The 22,706-nt window shown below is 33.9% G+C and overlaps 5 protein-coding genes across 9 annotated transcripts; 3 read left to right on the top strand and 2 right to left on the bottom strand.

Moving 5' to 3' along the window:
- The first annotated feature begins 6,087 nt into the window (after window positions 1–6,087).
- Window positions 6,088–6,561, top strand: LOC18041437 (nuclear transcription factor Y subunit B-4). Its single transcript, XM_006433320.1, has one exon. The coding sequence runs from the start codon at window positions 6,088–6,090 to the stop codon at window positions 6,559–6,561; it is 474 nt and encodes a 157-aa protein (XP_006433383.1).
- Window positions 6,562–9,401: 2,840 nt separating this feature from the next.
- Window positions 9,402–10,675, bottom strand: LOC18040887. Its single transcript, XM_006433319.2, has 3 exons — window positions 10,423–10,675; window positions 10,245–10,305; window positions 9,402–9,644 (listed from the first exon to the last, which is right to left on the bottom strand). Exons 1-3 carry the CDS (start codon window positions 10,483–10,485, stop codon window positions 9,424–9,426), a joined length of 345 nt encoding a protein of 114 aa, XP_006433382.2. The 5' UTR covers window positions 10,486–10,675; the 3' UTR covers window positions 9,402–9,423.
- A 593-nt stretch (window positions 10,676–11,268) lies between these two features.
- Window positions 11,269–16,102, bottom strand: LOC18041360 (cyclin-H1-1). Of its 5 annotated transcripts, none has more exons than XM_024185054.1 (14): window positions 15,883–16,102; window positions 15,470–15,520; window positions 15,264–15,342; window positions 15,038–15,156; window positions 14,850–14,923; window positions 14,326–14,446; window positions 14,177–14,245; window positions 13,983–14,024; window positions 13,198–13,293; window positions 12,474–12,532; window positions 12,246–12,330; window positions 11,974–12,062; window positions 11,803–11,875; window positions 11,269–11,693 (listed from the first exon to the last, which is right to left on the bottom strand). In XM_024185054.1, the coding sequence occupies exons 1-13, from the start codon at window positions 15,940–15,942 to the stop codon at window positions 11,806–11,808; spliced, it is 1,014 nt and encodes a 337-aa protein (XP_024040822.1). In that variant the 5' UTR covers window positions 15,943–16,102; the 3' UTR covers window positions 11,269–11,693; window positions 11,803–11,805. The 5 variants fall into 5 exon arrangements, with proteins under 5 accessions (XP_024040822.1, XP_024040821.1, XP_006433380.1 ...); XM_024185053.1 differs by having other exon boundaries at window positions 11,269–11,670; XM_006433317.2 differs by having other exon boundaries at window positions 11,269–11,661.
- A 556-nt stretch (window positions 16,103–16,658) lies between these two features.
- On the top strand, window positions 16,659–18,802 carry LOC18041359 (3-ketoacyl-CoA synthase 7). The gene is made up of 2 exons (XM_006433314.2): window positions 16,659–17,525; window positions 18,214–18,802. Exons 1-2 carry the CDS (start codon window positions 16,677–16,679, stop codon window positions 18,733–18,735), a joined length of 1,371 nt encoding a protein of 456 aa, XP_006433377.1. The 5' UTR covers window positions 16,659–16,676; the 3' UTR covers window positions 18,736–18,802.
- Window positions 18,803–20,856: 2,054 nt separating this feature from the next.
- On the top strand, window positions 20,857–22,251 carry LOC18041358 (non-functional pseudokinase ZED1). Its single transcript, XM_006433313.2, has 2 exons — window positions 20,857–20,924; window positions 21,166–22,251. The coding sequence occupies exon 2, from the start codon at window positions 21,171–21,173 to the stop codon at window positions 22,191–22,193; it is 1,023 nt and encodes a 340-aa protein (XP_006433376.2). The 5' UTR covers window positions 20,857–20,924; window positions 21,166–21,170; the 3' UTR covers window positions 22,194–22,251.
- Window positions 22,252–22,706: the final 455 nt, after the last annotated feature.

Below are 22,706 nucleotides of genomic sequence, written 5' to 3'. Positions count from 1 at the left end.
TCTTTAAAAGCTTCAAGACCTGTCAAGATTAATTTATTATAGGTCGACGAGTAGTTCCATGCGGCAATTTTTATACTACATGTCGTTCAACGCAGAGTTGATAGTGGCGTGCAAGTCTTCCACCCGGAATGAAGATAAACGACAGGTCGTTGACAGAAATGGAGGGAAAAGGAAGACAAAACAGAGCGAAGAATGGGTTATGCAGTCTTTGGTAAAGCCAAAATTTCGGTCGGAAAATGAATGACACTTTTACTGACGGCTTTAAGTTGCTCATCCAAAAAACATTCAACGCACCGTTTTAAACCAAAAAAAAAAAAAAAAAACATATAAAATTGTCAGGTTTATTGTTTTCCTTATAATTTGCAAGTGCCATTACGAAATTCTTTAAAGGATATGAAATGGGTATTTACGAATAATGATGAAATCATGAAAATGAGAATCTATTTTAAGAATTGATGACAATCTATATTAGGATTTGACAGTGCTCTAGCCGTGTAATATCGGAACCCTCATAGGTAATTTGTTTAATTTTATCACATTTTACTTGATTCATTTATTTTAACCAAACTATTTTCTTATGTTTGCAGTTTCAAGAACTTAGTGCTAAATTTAGCCCAACTGATAGCTTCAGAAAGTCCCAATTGAAGAATGATGGACTGAACAGGGACAGCGAAGAGGCTAAGGAAATCTATGTGAGTAATGTATGATATGTTATAGTTATTGTTTAGTTTCAATTTCTTATTATGTGTCTCTGTCTTCATATATGAGTACATACATAATTTTTTTGGTTATCAGGCAGAAATGGATTCGTTAATGAGATCATCTGCTAGTAGTAAAAGAGACTGTATACAAAGCAGATTGTGATGCACATATTCAAGTGTTGCAAGAGTTTCTCTATGAGCATGTTTACAAGCGTCAAAGCCAAGAATAACGTAGATGGTTCCTCTAGCAAAGATGGTAATAGCAAGCGAGCTGGCATCCATCCATCCTGTGGAAGAGTTGAAGTAACATAGAACTGAATTTAATTCACTAAAGCAGATACAAAAGCAAATAGAATGCAAAATTAAAAAACTCAGTTTAATAATTTGTGTGGGAGATTTTGATTTCTATATATGTGTTCTTATATGATTCCATTTTCTATATGTGCAGGATAAATGTTGCAGTAACTGTACTGAATGGAAAAAGGAAGCCTGTGAGCTAAAACAATGTCATTAGCTTTTTAGAATTTGTTAACAACAAGGACTCAATTTATCTTGTTATATTATTGTTCTTCAAATTTAGCTGGAGTAAATTGGTCTTTGTGTTCCGCAATTGTGGTTTCTATGGGCTTTCTTATAATTTTGATATGCCATTGACTCTGAAAGAGCATAGGATTTGCAATTCTTGTAATAGCAACATTTATTTTTTGATTCACACAATTAAGTTCTTTTCGTATATTCATTTATAAATTTTCAATTCTTCATGGTCCCTCCAATGCATAAATGGTTGAGAGTTTACATTCTCATAATCTTTGGTAAATTCAAGTCACAAATAGGATCGAGATTAGGGCATATTATATATCCTAAATTGAATTTATGAACATTATGATGTATAACTACTACTTATTCAACAAAGTCGGGGGAACCAGGAATGGCGACATATACCAAAGGCCCTTTCTAAGCCAAGGAACTTACTCTGAACAGTCTTGACAAATGATGATTCCATTCATTCTGGTGCCGATGGCTGGTAGGCCAATATTTTCTTGGTTTCAATAGCAATCCTTTCTGTTTACTGTTATCTAAAAATAATCAGCCTAAATATCTTTTATAATACGCATCTGTAATTTTGTATGAGAATCAAATTCCAAAGCTGAAGGAAGAAAAAGAGAATGCATTTTATACCCTTCAAATCATACAAAAGGAATATCAGCCATTTAATATATTTAACTTGCAGAGCTAATTAACACACTTTACTTTTACTGGCTTCATAATGCATTTTAAAAATGGATCAAAACTGTCTCATCATCTAAAGCATTTATATGAATAAATAATTGCAGATGATTATAGAATAACGTACACGTGTTAAAAAAAATTCTTCAAAAGAAATATATTAATGCTTTAAAAGTATACCAATCTCGCCAATGATGATAAATGAAGGTACACATATTTTTTGTCAAGTAAAATATTTTAATTTTTCTAAATTTATAACTCAATAACTATCTCCAACACTAGTTGGACAAGAAGAATGATGTTATGCAAAGCAAGCTCGAACCCACCACATAGGGTATAGGAAACTATGTAAAAAGGAGAGGGAAAAAAAGAAAAAAGAAAACTTAATTAAAGGTGAATTTCAAACTTTAATAGGGCAGCTTTAGCGTTAAGCAAACTAGGCAGTCATCCTCATATTTAAGAAGACCACAAATTTTGGGTATCTATTTACTGATACAGTAATAATAATAATTATTATTCTAATATTCTATTTTTCTAAAGTTATGTATATATTTAGGGTAAATCTAATTTTAAGGTATCTTCCCATTATTACTCCCATTCATGATTATCTGTATATTTGATAATCTTTATCTTAAAAGTAATTTTTTTATAAAAATATGTTTTTTACGGTATAATAGCAATTTTTAACCCTTTGAAACTTTATTTTGTTAATAATTGCAATAACAAAAAGTTAATACTTTCCCTTTCTAAAAATAGTAACTCTATTAAAATTATTAATGTTAGATTTTAAAACTTTTAGTATTCTATTAACTTTATTTCAAACTTCAAAACTAATAGATATTGAATTAAAGATACTCAATTAAAAATTTTTTTGCTCTCGTATTTACAAAAAAAATTCTTCTAATCTTCTCTATAAAGTTCATTGCCGTTATTTGACATCTGACTATTATATTCATCTCAAGTAGTCAACTTTGTATGTATTATCATTCTAATTATTTTATTTTAAATTATCATAACTCTTATTTTAAATTTATTATATTTTTTATTCATTGTATTGATATATGGCTTGAATTAGCTATTAAGATTGTGATTTAAACAACATAAATGTTGATAATTGAATCATATTTAATAAATTCGGCGAACTTATTTAATGTCATTTTAAAAAAATAAATAGATATATTCATATTATTCTTTTTTTATCTTGTTGTTATTGTTGAAATTTAAAATATTATTAAAGACAGTTAAATTTTTGAGATATTATTTAAAGATATTAAAGATATCTTTTTTTTAAAGATAAAAAGGCATTCATAAAAAAAGTTCATCTAACGCTTCTAAACTGTTAGGCCCGGCCCTAAACACGATCAATATAGAAAAAAAAAAGAAAAGAAATATAAACGTCAAAAAAAATTTTTTAGTACTAAAACTAGATCATAGAACACACATTTTTAGGTAAGGAAAAGAATCAAGAAAAGGAATCTTATAGCAATAAAACAAATTAAGTAGAGTGTATCTAACAGTAATGGATCCAGATATTTTCCCAACTTCTTCAAATCAATTTGGTTTTTCGAGTATCCGTTTGTAAGTTTGCAGTGCCCATATCAATTTGTGCGTTTAATACATTTTTTAGGCATATGTGCTATTGGAACCCTAGCTAGCTTGCTAAAAAAGTTGCAAAACCCTAGATATGGGTCAATAATAAAACCTTTAAAATTAATAATACTTCTTTGAAGACTCCTTTTCATTTAGGTTAAAAGATAAGCCAACGTTATATCTATAAAGAAATGAAAACCCAGTTTCTATTGCAAGAAAATCTTTGGACTGGCCAATAAAGAAAGTTACTTTAGAAGTGCTTTAGTGAAATATTGGAGCCCACGTGTCCACAACATGAGAACAAATAGCCTTCTGCAAAAGTATTTCTTTGTGTATATATATATATATATTTTTTGGTCACTTCGTTTGTGAATGGTTTGATTCATTTCATCTCTGTAATTCATCCATTGATGTCAAGGTTATTAAAAAAAAAAAAAAATCAGACGTAGCATAAAACAAAAAGACTTTAACATCTTTGGAAAAGAATACTAGCAAGAGTGGGTGGTAGTATACATAACAATACTTATCCAATTAAATTGCCGAAGACGGAGCCAAAAATCCAGTTTACAAGGAGCATTAATTCAAGAATAAATATAATTTAAGTGATAGCAACTTCAACTCATGGTAATATGTCAACAAAGTTTAGGGGGGCAGGCTCAAAAAATAAAATACAATTGGAGGATTTTTTTTCAGAACAAGTTAGGGTGGCTGCCCCCGTTTGCCCTAGCTAGGCTAGCTCCGTCCTTGGCCAGAGGGCATGGTATCGGACAATGAAGCATCCCAACAAGTAGAAGAATCCTTGGTTGAATCCAAGTTTATTAGCACTGTTGCCTTCTCGAAAGACTATTAAAATCAAGCTTTCTGTAGACAAAAATTGAACGGTGGTGTAACAAAGATGAAATGGCCAGATAGTAAGAAAAAGTACCTTCTTTTGGCAGAACCCTTGTACATTTGGTAAGCCATTAACCATAATGAAGAAGCTATATATGAACATATCCAAAAAATAGAAAAAGAGCAGTATCGTATATAAAGTAAGTTTGGTTGAATGGCTGTCAATTATCCGTACTGGAGTTTGCTCCAAGATTGTACCAAAAGGCATATATTGCTAACCCCGCCATTAAAACTTTGATTATTATATAAACTAACCATTTCCCGTATTCAATTGATCAGTTCACAAGAACAGGAAAAGAAGGAAAAAAAAATGAATGGTCTTGGTAAAAGAATTTGATCACGATTCCATTGCACACACTCACTCACACACACACACACACACACACACACATATATGTATGGCATTGTTGTTTTTAAGCAACAACAAGATTGTTAAAAAAAAAAAGATAACAAAGATTCACATATACCCGCATGCAAGTTTGTATCAAGCTGGCTCACAAATGGTATAAAAGCTATTATCATCCACAAAAACTTGACCAACTATACCTAATAGCTGATTCAAATTAATTCATAAAGATAATAATGCAGGCTTCGCCGCAATGGAGCAATTAGTCGACAAACCTAGAAATAGCCTAAATGTGAGGTAATCAAGCACTAATACTGTTGATACTCACCTCTTTTTAGGTAATCATAGGTTAATTAATCCTAAACAAGCAAAACGTGGATTAATATCGTCCACTCAATAGAATTAGTACAAACATTATAACAAGTTTAATCTTAATTTAATCTTAGGCATAAAAGCTTACGGAATATGTATATATATTGTTAAAGAAGGATTTGGTGTGCACGGTGGGAGCCCATTATATTATTCATGAGACCTTTAACCTTTAAATTTTTGTCAAAATTATTCCGAAAATCTAGAATTAGCTAGATTGTAAGCTGATGGCATGATATCTTCACTTAAGCAACTATTCATTTGCTAGATTAATTTAATTACTTAGAAAGTTTGGTCATTCCTGAAGGCTTTCAATAAACTAATTTTGGGAAGTTTTATGTTCATTCTCCAAGACATTATAATTAAAGCCATGCTAGTCTCATTTTTTTTTTATTAATCACTTGATTTCGAATTTACATTTTTGCATTCATATCTTGATAAAAATTAATATCACAAACTTATAAGTATGCCTACAATTAAGTTTATAAGTTTGTGATCTTAACTTTCATAACTAAACGAATGCAAAAATGTTAGTTGGAAGTCAAGTTAGTAATATATTTGATGAATATACTTATTAATAATTTGACTTTCGTCAGACGCCTTACCAATTACAAGATCATATTATAATTTCTGTCTTGACAGGAGGCTTGATAACTAATTGATAGCATAAACTTTCAGGTCAAATATTAATCAACATACATAATATGTAGTACTTCCTTTGACACTATAACTCGCCGTCTAGTGACGACGTTATTGTATCATGACATGTCATGTATGTATATCCACATCGTATATTCGTATTGCACGACATGTGGCGTGCATGGCATCATATACATACATGCACACGCGCATAGACCCATCTATATATATATATATATATATATATTATATAGAAAGCGAGTCTGCAGACTGAAAGGCGACGTGTCTGTCTTTCAGAAGATCGGGTTAAAGAGTTATATAGACATGGTTGAAGAGCAAGATAAGCTACTGCCAATTGCCAACGTGGGTAAAATAATGAAGCAAATCCTACCACCGAGAGCAAAGATTTCTAAAGAAGCCAAACAAACAATGCAAGAATGTGCAACGGAGTTTATAAGTTTTGTAACTGGTGAGGCATCTGACAAGTGTCACAAGGAGAATCGAAAGACGGTTAACGGAGACGATATCTGTTGGGCTCTCAGTACTCTAGGGTTTGATAACTATACTGAGGCTATAGTGAGATACTTGCATAAATATAGGGAAGCTGAAAGAGAGAGAGCCAAGAACCAAAGTAAAGTAACTGCTACAAGCAGCAACGAAGAAAAAGCAAAAGAATCATCAAGCCATAAAACTAGTAAACAGACGACGTCTGTGCAGCAAATTGATGAAACTTCAAGTGCTCCTTCAGAGCTTAGAGCTCTTAAGAAGGGCAAAAGCTCTCTGACAAACCCTCCTTGAACAACATGCTGTTCATGCTGATTGCGGAAAGATTTTGTAAAAGTTTCCGTTCTCGAAGGTAACTTTGTATCTCTCTCCTTGCACTTAATGGCTACTCTCTTTGTATTTTCTTCTCTCTTTTACCTTTTTTTCTCAACGGTCCGCGGATGCGAGTTTAACTTTTGTAAAATAATGAGCTGATATGTCAGCAGTTGTTTATTTTGTACTGCAGTTGAAACAGCTGCTGGTTTGTGATTTTTAAGAGAATCAGAGTTTTTGTATAGTGTTTTAACAAGACGAACTTCACTTCTTTCGATAATGTGCTAGACTTGTAAGATATCGAATTGGAATATCTCCTTTCTGTCAACATTTATGAAGCAGCTTCGATATGCAGAATGGTTAATTCACCCATGAAATCCTAGCAGTCAATTATCTTTTATGATTCTTGTCCAACATATACTTTTTCATTCTCTTCTCAAGTCTTAATTTAAGAGGAAACTGATTCTCTGAGATTTTTCAAGTTACTTCAGCTCATGCACAGTTGGCACAGTTCCTACATAACATGTGCTTCATGAGAACCACCGCAGTTGTTAAGAATATATTGTTTTTCGCAATCAACCCGTACAAAGTTTATGTAGAGATCTTGTGTTCAACAATTTCACTGTTCGTTGTATCTGCTAGCTTGTAAGTTGTAACAATATTCCCGCTTTCCATATCAAGTTTCTTTTTTGGGTAAAATGAAGAAATTTATTCGTCTAAAAGACATTCAATTATATTAGTATAATCCTACAGTTTCTATAACCAGAGATTATTTTAAGTGAACCATCACCAGGAGGAGCCAGAAAAAAAAGATGGATGAATTGCGAAGATCAAAGAAAGAAACAAAGATCACAGTTTACATAGTCAATTAAGCTCTCATTAATCCCATCCCATGTAAAACAAAAGAAAAAAATGGGAAAAAAAAGATCTCAATAATTCATCCATTCTTCCGTCCAAGTTTTTTCGCACACAACCTCTGAGGTTTATTTGCAAACAGGTCAACTGTTCAACCAGACAGAATGTGAAAAAATGAACAAGAATAATCTTAGAGGCTGAAACTATGAGCTTAATTTAGAGCTTTCCTAAACCCTAGAATTTGGGACCACCATCTTGTGGCTTTACATAACATGATTTATCGTGAAAGTCCAATGAAAATGTTCAAGCATGCTTTTAGTTTATTACAAGCAAATGGATTGGCTAAACTTTCTTATCGAAAGATGATTGGTGAAATCGTATAATAAATAAAATTAAAATATCTGTCAGACAAGGTATCAGGATGCAACCTAGGGTTTCTGTGAGCACAAGGGGGGACCACTTCTCAACTATCTTCTGTTTTCACTCTTCATGAATGCTGAGCTGCAACTGATACAAAGAGGTATGGAAGAAGCTCCCACTAAATTTGTCTCCCCATGAGAACATGATACATAAAATGAGACAGTACAAGAGACAAGAGCTGAAAACCTTAAAAGTTTTGCACAAACCATACCAATTAAAGCAGGAACATGAGATGGTTTTCTTTTTAAAGTACGATTTTGAAAGCCTCAAGGAACTGGGACTAACTAAATATATCAGTGCATAACTATTTGATGGTTTTTCCTGGTAAGATGTCTTTGGAATAAATGTTGTTTCCATGGACTCCGACCATGGAATCATGGTATCGAACTTCATAATCAGGTCACACCGCATTAATTCTCAGCAATCGCCGACCAATGCTTCGGAAACTGGTATTGAACTGCAATGGGTGCACCCATTCACCAGGACAAAAGGCCAGAGGATTATGGGTTATCCATGTGACCTCCAGCAGTCATTGTAAGCAAGTGCAACAATGATGCAAATTGCAATGTGCACTTACTACACAATCCAAAATTAAGCAGCTTTGATCTCCATAAAATAATTATTCATCTAAGCATAATGGTCCACAGGGCAAGTTGATGCATATCGAAATACACCAAACAGTACGCTATCACGCGCTCGTGCGTCTGTGTGTGTGTCTGTGCGTATCTCGTAGATACATACAGTGTCTGTGGATCTTGATATAAGGAACACAATGCAATCAATGTCTTTCCTTCTACTATGGAAAAATGACATGAAGAGTGTGACCCAGTAACACTTCATTTTGTTTTAAGCAAGAGATAATTCCACTACACCCACAACAATTAAGTTTTTTAATGATCAAACAATGTGCGATGCATAAAAAGGAACATTTTTACCAAACTATTTAATCGTTTAAATGTGGTCATATTCCGTTCAAAGCAATTGATTGATTGACATGGTCAAAGTTAGAAGGAATGTGATAGGAAAGGTAAAGTTTCATCAGTGGTAAAATAGTAAAGAGAGTGAATATATTAGCATTGACAGAGTATATTCATCTCACATCATTACACCTGAATGTTTACCAAGTGAGCATACGTGTAGATTCTACGACTTCAATAGAAGCATTGCCAATATCATGTAATTTGTGTATGTATTAATAGTAAATATATTCTGAGTTATTCAAAAGATAATGCCTCAAGATCATTTTTCATTGTAACTTATGATCTGTTTCAACTATTTCGAATAAGACTTAGGGTAGTCAGAAAAATAATTAAACTAACCACAAGTGCCCTCAGACAAATACACACTAGCCAACCAAACTTTCCTGTCCAAATAGATCAAGCTTTGGTTCACATTATCTAACACAAGCATTCCACATTCAATATCCATCTACTAAGGCAACCAAACTTTCCTGTCCAAATATATCAAGCTTTGGTTCACATTATCTAACACAAGCATTCCACATTCAATATCCATGTACTAAGGCAAGTAAAAGAAACAATGTAAGCTGCTCACAAGTATTTTAGAATGTCAAGTAATTTGATTGACAAAAGCTTCTACATAACCCCAACCATCATCAATATCCGGCCCAACCCAATAACCAGCAATTGTTGTATGAGTACAAGAACTTACATCCAAAAAGGAAACAATTCCATCTAATGGCTTTGAGGATGATGTTAAATGACGATGACAGCTCAGATTCACAGAAAATAAGCCTCTATTTGAGCTGCAGGGAAAAAGATGATTGGTTCCTGCAAATAAAGTTCCTAACATTATGAAAGCAAGCACAAAAAATGGATTGCTTACGTGTACAACTACATTTCAATTATTTCCACACACAATTTTCTATTCATAGCACCCGAATTTGGATCACTTTATCTTTTTCCGTTTCTATGCATGTGTGCAAATGATAAATTATAGCCCTTCAAATAAAAGTTAGTATTGGTGTACCAAAAAGTTGGATCTTTCAATCTTTCATTGCACTTCAAACAAAAACCCTTTCTCTAAGTAAATAAACAAACTAGTAAAGCTCGCATGGAAGTTCCCTTACCTCTGAATTCAAACGGATTCAGCTGATTCCTTCTGAATTTCTTGATTGCAATTCAGCCGTGTATATTTTCAATATGAAAATCATAATTGGCATGATTTGTTTGCACACTCATTTTTTCAAAATGGGCATGCCACATAGCATTATATAGCAAGTGTTTCATAACACGAAAGTAGAGTTCTAATTACCATGAATTAGGGACACGAACCAAACTATAATTCAAAGAAATAATTCAATTTTTTTTAAAATAATATAACAGCTAATTGTAAAAAGGGAGCAATTCAAGAAAATTGAAGAGCAAAACCTGATACGCTGATTGCTGTCTTTGCTAGTGCACCTAAGGGTTCTTTTCCCCAGCACATTTTCTAAGAGAAGACATCAAGACAGACAGACAAAGATGAACACCTTTTATTTTCTCGGGAGCCAAACAGCCGATAGTTCAAAAGAAATCGAAAAGAATAACAATAGGTCCAGTAATTTACCTTGAATGAAGTTGGCGGAGCGCAGAGAGGAGTCGAGAAGCTTATCGAGACAAGGTACGCCATTGAAGGCTTGAAGCTCGCACTGGAGCCAGGGAGGTTCTGGGTTTTGTGCCAAAATTTTGCCGTAAAGAAACGACATCGTTCCGGTGTAATATGTATGCTGCGTATAATTTGCCAATTTGGTGCGGGGGCTATTTAGCATTCATAACGAGTTAATATTTTATCTGAAGTGTTATATTACAAAAGATGATATAAATATCTAACACAAATAATTTATTAGGAGACGAAATATACTAGCAGTTAATATTTCATCGTTATAAATCATTACTCAAAAAAAGAAAAAGCAAAAATACCAATTCAATATATGTATATTTTGTATGCTGAATTAGACTACATTGGATCTGATCGGATCGAATTCATTATATATAATTTCGTCTTATATTTTGTTTGGATCGGATTGAATTCATTATATATAATTTCATCTTATATTTTGTTTAGTACATGACTGAATTGACTAATTGAATTAACTTAGAAGAAAATTAAAAATGCACTACATTAATTAATAGTATCAAAATGAAGAAAATTGGAAAACCTGCAAAAAGAGAAATGAAAAGGAACAAATATATAATGGAGGTTAGTTGTCCCCCCACATTGGGGTAAAATCGATCTCCCTCCAATATTAATAATAAGGGTAGATCTTCCTCTACTTTTAAACGAGGATTGACATTCGGACTGTACTGTAATAGAATTACTCAGGAGAGTTCTGACTGATTTTTTATTGAAAATATCAATATATTATAATATATCAGTGTATTAAAAAAAAGGAACAAATATTATTAGCTCTGACATTAACATAGTATCAAAATGGCATCACTTCTCTCTGTCTCAAATTTTCTCAACGCGAACTTCATAAACTGAAATACATATTCACAAATTAAACAATGTAATATGCTTTTTGGTTGAAAAATACCAAAATTTCTCACTTATAAAATTGCAGCACTACAAATTTGAATAATTTCTCACATGTATTCCAGGGAAAAACAATAAATAATAAATAAAGATCACTCTTCAGCACTCCTCACTGGTGAGACTTCTTGTTCAAGTTATCTCCATGTTTATCTGTTGAAAAAATCCAGAGCCGGTGAATCAATCCATAGCAGAAAAACGTTTAGCTCCTTCACAACTGTCAGGTCACCAGCATGATGTGCCAGATTGAGCATTAGGTTCACCGCTGTAATCCTACAAGAACTTATTATCCAGAATTCATAATCCTACAAGAATTTATTATCCAGAATTCATAGTGCAAAATCAAAGTGCTTCGAACTGAGCACTTATTTTGATGAAAATAAATAAGAATCACAAGGCAAAGGAAGAACATACAATTTATGGCCCATTTTGCATTCCATGTGAACTCTTGGACTTATGCTTTGATTTCTTTTCCCGTTTCTTACTCCTGCAAAAGCAATCAGATAAGAGCTGTGTTTGTTGTGGACAAAGCAGTGTACTGGAACAAAGGTAATATCAATTTGGAACAAGTATTATAGAGAATACTCGTCATGTGAGCCATGGCCCCAACAAGATTTCAGTTTTCTGTTGATGTGCTTCATATCCTTTTCTGAGGGGAACTTATATTTCATTACCTGTATTCATAGCCAACAATAAGAAAAAGGACTAGATTTACAAATGAAAATTAGGAGAAATGACGTCATATTCATATTGCATATGGAGTCTTCTCAAGCCTCTAGTTTTCCATCTCAAAGTAATATGAAAGAAATTTAAGTCAAATTCTACTGAGATAGCTATAAAATATGATAAATTAATACCCAGGAATCTATGGTGTCTAAATTTTCAGTAAGGTCTGAAATGATGTGCCCAGAATTTTGACGAGATAGAATGCTGCTCAAGTAACTGCATCGAAGTATAAACGTATGGTCAATGTCAAGAATTTGAGCCCAACATGATATGATTGCGAGATGATATGCCAAAAAAGGGGGTATATTGCAGATATTCATAACCATAATCCATTGAAAATTCATAAAGCAGTACAAAACCTCTCGTAGTCGACAACTCTTTGAACCTTGTTTGAATTTCGTAAAGCAGCCAATGCCAACTGCATCAAGCCAAAAGATGAGCTAAGTTAAAAATGTGAAAGAACATATAAATGTTCAAATGACAATCCAGACCAACAAATTGGATTCCGTTAAGAGTTTGAAAAAGAAAGTGAACTGCAGGAGGACAACTATGAATGGCAGAAGCCCGAGATTTGTTAGCATTAGGGAAACCTACAAGGGATGTGTGATAAACATCAACAACTACAATGAGAGCTACTTTGGTTCTTACATTTGTTTTTCCCTGCTCTAAGGTGCTCATCAAATGATACAAAAACCTTCCTTCCTTAACTTCTCAACCTTTTAGACCATTAACTAACACTCAAAAACCCCAAAGTGTTTTTCACAAGGGAGACAAATAATACCAGCACACCTTTTAGTTCCTTAGCTTCCTTTCTGTTATGGTAGATGTAGATTAAAATCCTATGATGTACAAATTATTTAAGGCAAAAAAAACTTATAAATCTTTAGTTCACACAACGAGAAGAATTATATTGGATGTCCAAAAAGCAATTAATAAATTATTATACCAAAACAGAAAAGAAGCATCTTTAAGATCTCTACGTTTCAGCTTTTAGTTTTTACTGTCTGCTTCAAAGAAATTTGAAAGATCTTTAAAGTTCAAAAGTTAATCAGAGTAATTAAAGCATCTGCTGTAACAAGGCACCTGAATGACCGACAATACCTGCCCAGGGGGGAATAGAAGTGGTGCATCAGTAAGCATGATTTTGTCAACTTCCAACTTTGCAGTTTCGTGCAAATCCTAAAATATATTAACACATGATATAGATAACTAGGAATGGTCAGGAAGAAGGACAAGTACAATGAACCACATCAAATAATCACTGAGCACATGCAAAAGTAGCACTACATATAACCCTTACAACTATACAGCATAAATTGGCTTCTATTTGCTGTACAGGAAGATTCTTCAATTAGCTTCAACTTTATACTATTATAGTGCAAAAAATGGGGTAAAAATTGTGTAGCCATTATGCTTTTACCAACTCATCTCACATATCAATGTTTTCTCTAGTGAAGGCACAATTGGGACATAAAACTAAAAATTTCCTAAATTTTCATGTGACAACACAAAAGTGCATAAAATAACAAAGGAAACTAGCGAAGCTGAAAACACAAGGAAATACTGCTGTATCACTCCACGCTTTAGAACATTATGCCTAACATCTGTAATTGGTGAAGGTGGACTTGTAGTCAAGCTTCCTTCAACATATGCAAAGGCCAATTCAAAACTTTAAACAGATTTTTAATCATCACATGATTCTGCTGTTGTTTTGGTTTCCTAATCATATCTTCGCACAAAATTATTCACACACATCGTATGAATCTAGCCAGCACTTTTTAAAGTAACATGAAAAATTGCAGCTCTTCCTCAGAAGACTTTCAGAATTCAAATTGAATGAGACACAACGATAAAGGATAAAACATTACCTTCAGCATCTGCAATTCGCCATTCTTTACTTGGCAGAAATCCTATAGATCCGAATTTTATTACCGACAATTGCAATTGCAGTCACAGGATAAGGAAGAAAACATAAGTCAAGAAACAAACAGAAACCAAGCGAGGAAGATTTTCTTGTACATATAATGAAAGAGGAGGCTCAGAATGGTTTAACCAATCTTACTTCCATATCATTAATAAATCCTTCAAGTGGACGATATGGTGGATAAACGATAAGATCAAATTCCAAAGCCTGCATGACAGAATATGTTTGGAACCAGCTACAGAAAAAAAAAATGGACAAGACAATGAGATATGAGCTCAAAATTATGCCTGATAAACGATCATTTCATAGTTGAGAATCATTTGATGATCCTGTGAAATTCCCTTGCCAAGCTCCTCTGCTGAAACATGATTTTCCTCTATCTTACAAGCTGCATATACACAAGTTAACCTGCACTCATGAAGAAGGGATTTCATAATAATTATAGTTAAGCAACCATTAAGTAAACAGTTGAACATTCAAGGATGATCATATAAGAACAGTATGGCACCAGGTACATGATTGAAGCAAAAAAAAAAAAAAATTGAAGGAAAAGGAAACACAGAGAGGATGCAAATTCTACTTGGAAAGAGAGAGATGAGTGGAGGCTAACTGTTGAAAAAACAAACATATCTACCAACTAACCCCTAAGTAGCCAACTAATTTCCTCATGTTGTCAAGTCCAAACATCTTTGCGAACACTTATGTGTTACATTTTATAATTTATACTACCCTTCAAAATTCGTACCGAATATCACAAGAGCATTTGTAAACTTTTGGGTATGTAATTAATAGAGATTTGTATGAATCATACATTATATTTTTTGGGTGATGGTCCATGACCGACCATTGCAGATAGAACCTTTTGAAGTATAACAGAGCCGTTGCCTGTAGAAATGAACAAATCCCAGAGGAATGTAAATAAAACCAGTATGAATTCTCATTTTTTCTTTTAGAAAAATTCTTTCACGACCATAATATTCTAGATAAAGAAAAACGTACCTGAATTTTATTAGGAAAATAAAATGCACTGCATACTTCACGAAGTTTATTCTCATAAAATACTCGCATATACTGTTCCTCTTCGATATTGAGGGGTTTCGGACGAGAATGCTTTTCACCTGATATACAATCAAGAAGACTGTTAGTGATCAAAACCTCTAGCAAATGCCTCACAAAATGAAAATTAAATAGAAAACAAGAAAATAACAAACAGAAAAGCACTTACTGTTGTCCTTGGCATTATTTTGAGGTTCTGGGTATGAAAATGACCCATCAACATCAACCTCCATTTGTGTTGTTCCATACTTCAATATTAAATGTTACCAACATAAACACAAAGTTTATTTAAAATGAAAATTGAGCTACAGAACAGACGTGCATGAAAATTTAATGTTATATCTAATGTAATTTAATTGGAAATTGCAGGCATACCTTCTCCAGAGTTTGTATTGCTCTTCGATTAGAAGCTTTGTACTTCTCAATCTAATTTGTGAAAAAACCAAAAAAAAAAAAAAAAATCAAAACTTTCGGTAAAATCTGTTTTAGCAAGATAGGTAATGCACATTCTTTTTAATTCTGAAAATGCCAGTTTCTTTACTCCTTTCCCTCAAAGTTTCTCGACAACCAAACAGAAAATTAAACCAATAATTAACTCAAGTTAATAAAAATAAAAGCTTCACTAACTATCATATGAGTTAGCAGATGCAAGCAATGACATAAATATTAATTTTTTTAAATCAAGCTAATTTTTTTTTCCTTCACACTTTGCTGGTAACCAAACAGGAAATTAAACGACAATAGAAACTAAACGTAGCAATATAGATACGACGAAAGATAAGACTTACGAGCTCTTGGGGAGTGAAAATCCAATTGGCTCGGTGAGTCGAGGTCTGAAAATCCGCCATCGTCTCGACTCGTTAAATTCAGCTCAGTTGCTTCAATGATTAGACACGGACACGCTGAAAGAATACAGTACAAACTCCGAGCGGATAGCCGGAGAGTGAAGCGAATCTTCACTCCTGCCAAATTTGTTAAATTTGTAAACTTTTGGTTTATTGGTGGTAATTAACAAAGACCTCCCCTAACGTTTTATATGATAACATGATTTGAGAGGGATTGCTGCTATTAATACATACCTCCCCTTCAACCCAAATTTCAGCTTCTGCCCCCGAAAATGGGCCAAAACAATAATACATCCACACCGAAGAGTGCGGTAGCCCAAGTTGTATCCGTTGAACAGAAATTGGGCCAGGCCCAACATTACGCACTGACACCGCCGATAGTAACTAACTGACTAACGACCACCTTCCTCGGTGGCGCCAAAATTCATGAAACAAATTTTTCTTCTTTCTCAAAGGTTTTTGTGGTGCATATCGTAAAGCATGTATACGCTGATTAGTGATCTGTTATGACCTTCTGATGTTTTATTTTTATTTTTAAACAGTATGAAAAATACATGCAAGAGTTATGGGGCTATGGCTTGTAGTCCATTTCTTTGGCATGAGCATTTAATAATCCGTCAGTTGTGCTTAATCAAGGACACACCATTCTGCTTGTGCAATCAATGGCCACATAAATAATCATCCATGCATGTAGCAAAATCATATATTTACCAGTAAAGTTCGATTAATTGAGCAAAATGGAAAGCATGAATTTAGAGAACTACCCTGGCCTTGCAGCTGAGATCCTAATTCTGCTTTCCAATTTCAAGTTCCAGGCAACAATTGCTCTACTTGCAATCGCAATGTATCATTTTCGCAACCCATCAAAGCGTGTGTATCTTGTTGATTTCATATGCTACAAGGCACCAGAAAGTTTAAGAGCTCCAATATCCGCTTTCATTGAACATACAGAAAGATCAGGAACTTTTGACAGCAAGGCTGTCGAGTTTCAGACCAAAGTCCTCGAGAGATCAGGCGTAGGTAACGAAACTTGCTTACCCTGTGGCACCCATTTGCTCCCAGCTGATGGTTCGCTGAATTCTAGCATGGAAGAACTAAAAACGGTGCTGTTTTCAATTGTACAGGATCTCTTCTCCAAACACAAAATAAACCCGAAAAGCATTGACATTCTTATCACCAATTGCAGTGTTTCTTGCCCTACTCCATCTGTAGCCGCAATGGTAATCAATAAGTTTGGACTGAAAAGCAATGTCAGGAACTTTCATCTCTCAGGAATGGGCTGCAGTGCAGGGATTTTATCTATATCGTTGGCTAAAGACTTACTCAGAGTGCAAAAAAACTCTCTGGCTTTAGTACTCAGCATGGAATCAGTTTCATCCAATGGGTACCAAGGAAAAGTCAAGTATATGCAGCTTGCCAACTGCTTGTTTCGGATGGGAGGCGCAGGAATTTTACTCTCAAATAAAAAGGAAGACAGACAGAGAGCCAAATATGAACTCCAACATCTAGTCAGGACTCATCTTGGTTCTAAAGACACCGCATACAAGTGTGTTTTTCAAGAACATGATGATGAAGGATTTACTGGGGTCTTGTTGAATATGAACTGCAAATCGGTTTTATAGTCAAGCATGACAAGTCGGTGGAAGATTTTTCATCAGCATGACATGTCGGTTGACAGTCCAGAGAGAGCTATATGACAAGATTATCGTGTCGTCTATGTACGCAAAGAAAGCATGTGGTGTTCACGTGTTTCACTTAAACTAAACGGCTGCTTGAACTGTCGTTTTGTTACTTGGAATACCAAGATGAAGACACGTGTAATGGAGGCTTATTCAGAAATCTGTTAAGCCGTTAATCAGCGCGGGAAGCTACTGTTCTTCTTCACGGGAAACAGGGGAAGCTTGCTGGTGATTTGAGAGTCCTTCTTTGATCAAGCATCGCCTATATATATAGCTGGATATTCTGGGGTTAATGATTAAGTTCATGTATGCTTAGCTTCTCTAAATAAAGCTTGCACTCTGTAAGACACTCGTTCAATAAAGCTTGGATTCACCCTTTCACAGTGGACGTAGGCTTCCATAGCCGAACCACTATAGCTTTCTTGTGTCTTCTTTTCTGCTCTTAAATTCTTCGTTAAACTAGCTTTGATTCTTGGCTTGTTAAAGTGTTCTTTAAGCCGAGTTCTGTTCACATTAGCTTTAGTTACAAGAACCCTTCTTGAGTGGATCTTGGGGAAGCCATTTTTCGGTTCTTTACTGGTATTTGGCACAACAGGTCTCCTTGTCAAGATCAATTCTACAAGTCGCCGGAGAAGCCCTTAAAGCAAACATGGCAACACTGGCGGCAATGGTGCTGCCATATTCGGAACTCGTCTGGTACGCAGTTTCAGTAACCTGGAAGAAAATTTGGCCACCTGGAAGGAAAAGGGGTCCTTATATACCGGATTTCAGGAAGGCTTTCGAGCATTTTTGTGTTCATGCTGGTGGGAAAGCGGTGATCGATGCTATCAAGGAGAATCTGAAGTTGAAAGATAGGGATGTGGAAGCTTCAAAGACGACACTTTATAGATTTGGGAACACATCTTCTTCATCGGTTTGGTATGAACTTAGTTACCTTGAGGCAAAAGGTAAGGTTAAGAAAGGCGATAAAATCTGGCAATTGGCATTTGGAAGTGGCTTCAAATGTAACAGTGCTGTTTGGAAATGCATTTCCAACTTGAGGCCAGAGAAGTCTAATGTTTGGTCGGAATTTATTCTCCGGTACCCGATGGAGGTGCCTGATATTTTAGACCACTGATGTGAATTTAGCAGCACAATCAAACATCAATCTAACAAGAATGCACCAAATAAAATTACAGAAATTTCACTATATTATAAAATTTAAAATGATACAAACGCCCACAGTTGAAAATTTCTGTAGCAACTTTGCAGTGACCAAATAGAAGAAAAAGAAGAATTTTGTATATATACCCTGTAGCAAGTTCACTTGGTTGACCTTGTCTCCGGGTTTTACTCTTTCTTTTTTCTTCATTTTAGGTTTAATTAGCTGGGTTTTCCTATTGAAATTGCCATAACAAATTTTCTTAAATTTTGAACTCACGAAATTGTCATATTTCCTTCCCCTGAGAGTTAATTTTCACGAAATATCTGGTTTTCTTAATAATAACAGAGCCGTTACACTCAATTGATCCAAGGAACGGCAGTTTTCTAACATGGGCCCAAATAGGCCCATGCTTCAATCGGTTCATCCTAATCACTATAGGCCTTATTTTTAACAGGCCCACGCGATGCACCATCACAAGGAGCCATTTAGTCGTTGGATTTATAATTTTCATGAATCTCATGTGTATCTAAAGCATGTAAGAATTGATTTTTTTTTTTTAATTTGTATTTTTATTTAGCTCTACGTTATTGTGTTCCATGGTATGATCAGTTTCTTTAAAACATTTGTTTCAAAGAAATGGCGCCGACATTGAAGGCGCTAAAGTTGAAGACCTAGATAAATTTTCTTTCCTTCTCAATGAGGCTAATATCATGCTTGTGACAAATGTAATCATTCAGTTAGGTAGGTAGAAAAAAGTTGCAACGTTAAAAAGGGCAAAAGCTAGTTCTTGGGTACCATGTTCAACGGATAGACTCTAAGATGCTTGAAAAAAACAACTTTACAAAGTAGTATTGAGGCCACTAATGCCAATAAGGGGATTAGGCCGGGAGTTAAAAAAAAAAAAACTAGTATCGTAACTGATAAAAAAAAGGTGCTGAGAATTTTTAATTGCTAACTTACAGATTCTGTAAGTTACAGCTCACTCACAAACTTGGTTCTGGGTCCCACTCGGGCCCATAGCCAAACACTATTTAACACTATTCATGTGAGGGCTGTTACTTACAGAATCTGTAAGTTAGCCCTCTCCTTTTAGGTAGTGCTTACTTTTTGGAGTGGGAGTGTGGAGTGTGGATTCCTCACACTCCAGTGTTTACTTACCTTAAAAAAAAGGGGAGTGGAAGTGGGAATCCGTGGGTCCCATCCAAATTTGGAGTGGGGAGTGGGATTCCCACTCCCATTGGGGGAGGTGGGAGTGGGAATCCACTCCCCCCTCTTCCCATTTTATCCTTATAAAATTAAAATAAATAAATAAATAATATTTAATAAAATAAATAATATTTCATAAAATAAATAATATCATATTTATTAAAAATAATAATTATATCATATTTATTTTATTAAATTTAATAAAATAAAAATAAATAAATATTATATTTAAATTAATAATATTAAACATTAATTTTAATAAATATTAATTATTTATTTAATTAATAATAATAAATATTTTATAGTACAAAATATTAATTTTGTACTATATTATCAATAATAATATTTCATTTGTGTTGCTATTATTAATAATTTTTATTCACATAATTTAAATTAAAATTAATAAAAAATTATGATTTACATAATTAAGAATATTAGTAATTATTATTAATTTATAAATATAATAAAATATTTATTTTATTTTCTAAATATATTTTTTATTAATTTTTTAATTACAAATTATAATTCTGTACATAAGGATAAAATTATAATTTAAAACAATTTACTCTCAATCAAAGACAAAGTAAACAAATAATTGGGATTCTAATTGACAATCCATACTTTCATTTAGTCTAAGTAAACACCCTACTTCTACTCCCACTCCACACTCTTAATCCAAGGATTCCCACTCCAATCCAAAAAGTAAACGCAACATTAATGTTTCAAGATTTTGTACTTAAACTAGTGGCTTGTAGCCAATTTTCTGATTGGAAATTGCTAAATATAAAGGAAACCGACAAGCCTTGCGTTGGAAAATTCCTAACTTGGGTCCACTTTTCTGATGACTGAATAGTCTATAGTAGACCGGGACGACTTCATACATATAAGAAGAAATATGCTTATGGTTTTGTTTTGTCCATTCTGCTTCAGGTGCCAATCAGAGCTCTCTCTTTAAGGTTCTCAATTCTGGTTCCCCTTGTTTTCTTGTCATTTTATTTGACTCTTATCGCTTTAATTAGTTGACAGGCTCTTTCACTTTTCAAATCATTTGTCCAGAAAATCTTTGCTGATAGTTTTTATATGCATAACGGATCAATTCTATCCTCTCCTTATATATATCTATTCTGGGGTTCGATATATGCATCATTCATGTTCTGTAGTTAATGAATTAATAGAATTTCATGGCTTTGTGTACAGGGCAGATGAGTTTGTTTATGTGCAAAAGCAAGAATCGTGAAAAGGCCGACAGAAAGGCATTCCTGATGAGGAATGGAAAAATGTTTCTGGAAAGGTTGATTTCCTCTTGTAATGGTAATTATAATCCCATTCGTAGCTTTTCTGCAAAAGAGCTCGAGCGAGCAACAAACAACTACCATTATCGGAATATTATTACAGAGTCATCTATTTTCAGATTGTGTCAGGGTGTTTTGCCGGATCGAACAATTTCTGTAGTGAAGTTTATTGATGGTAGCGTTTTTGATGCATATGACTGTTGTTTTAATAACATTGTATTTGCATCACAAATGAGTCACAATAATGTGTTAAGGTTAATCGGATGTTGTTTAGAGGTAGAAATACCTGTTCTAGTGTTTGAATCTGCGGAGTACGGGAATCTTCATGATCTTCTAAAACGTTCTTATCAATCCCATTCTGAGCCTTTGCTATTGAAACATAGGCTGAAAATTGCAATGGAGATAGCAAATGTGTTTGCCTATCTCCACATTGGATTCTCCAGGCCCATTGTTTTTAGGGATCTCAAATCATCTTATATCTTAGTCAGTGAACGATATGTTCCCAAGCTGTTTAACTTTTCGCTATCTGCTTCTATCCCAGAAGGTGAAACGTACATAGACGATGGAGTGAAAGGAACATCAGGAATAGTTGCGCCTGAGTATGCACGTACAGGTTATTTGAATGAGAAGTGTGATGTGTATAGTTTTGGTGTTCTGCTATTACAGCTCTTGAGTACAGGAGAAGACTTATTTAATATGGGTCTGCGTCTTAATGGTGACGAGAGTTTTGAAATGGATTTTGTGAAGAAATACATTGAAAATCGTGGGTTTAATGGAATAGTAGATCCCAGAATTATTGGAGATGAATTACTGGAGCACAAATTGCAATCTTCTTTCGAGCTTGCCTTTCAATGTCAATCAGCTTCAGCAGAAGATAGGCCAACTATGATTGATGTGGCAAAGCAGATTAAAAAAATGTATAAATCTTTTTAACTTCTTAACTTCTATACTCATTGCTTGAAACATCTGAAACTTTTTTGTAATTTTAGAGAGGGTGTGGCTTTCTTGTTCTGCTGTTAATTTAAATAACAGTTATTTATTCAAAGAAAGAAAATTATTGTTTCATTTTATGTTATATATGTTATATGATATGAGAGTGTAAACTATAGAGCTTATTTTTTATTTTTTTCTGGGACTGATTTTCATGAGAATGCTAGGTTGATCACTGGTAAGAAGGGGGAGTTTCATGATTTACAATGAGAAGTTGGATGTTTATGGTTTCTGAAAATTGTTAATTGATCATCTTGTAATCCTCTTTTTATAAGTGTTGATGAATTAGCAGATAATGATGTCAACACTTTTATTGAAAATGTTAAGATGAATGAGATAGTTGATCATAGGCCTACTAAAGACATATAGTTTCCTGGGGAAGAGAATCAATTGTAAGTTCTTACACAGACTGCCTTTAATTGTCTCTTTAGAATTGATAGAAATAGGCTAACAATG

Source organism: Citrus clementina, unplaced genomic scaffold (assembly GCF_000493195.1).
Source record: "Citrus clementina cultivar Clemenules unplaced genomic scaffold, Citrus_clementina_v1.0 scaffold_5, whole genome shotgun sequence".
Taxonomy (NCBI): domain Eukaryota; kingdom Viridiplantae; phylum Streptophyta; class Magnoliopsida; order Sapindales; family Rutaceae; genus Citrus; species Citrus x clementina.
Note: the sequence above shows the minus strand (reverse complement) of the source record. Positions and strands in the feature narration are given on the sequence as shown.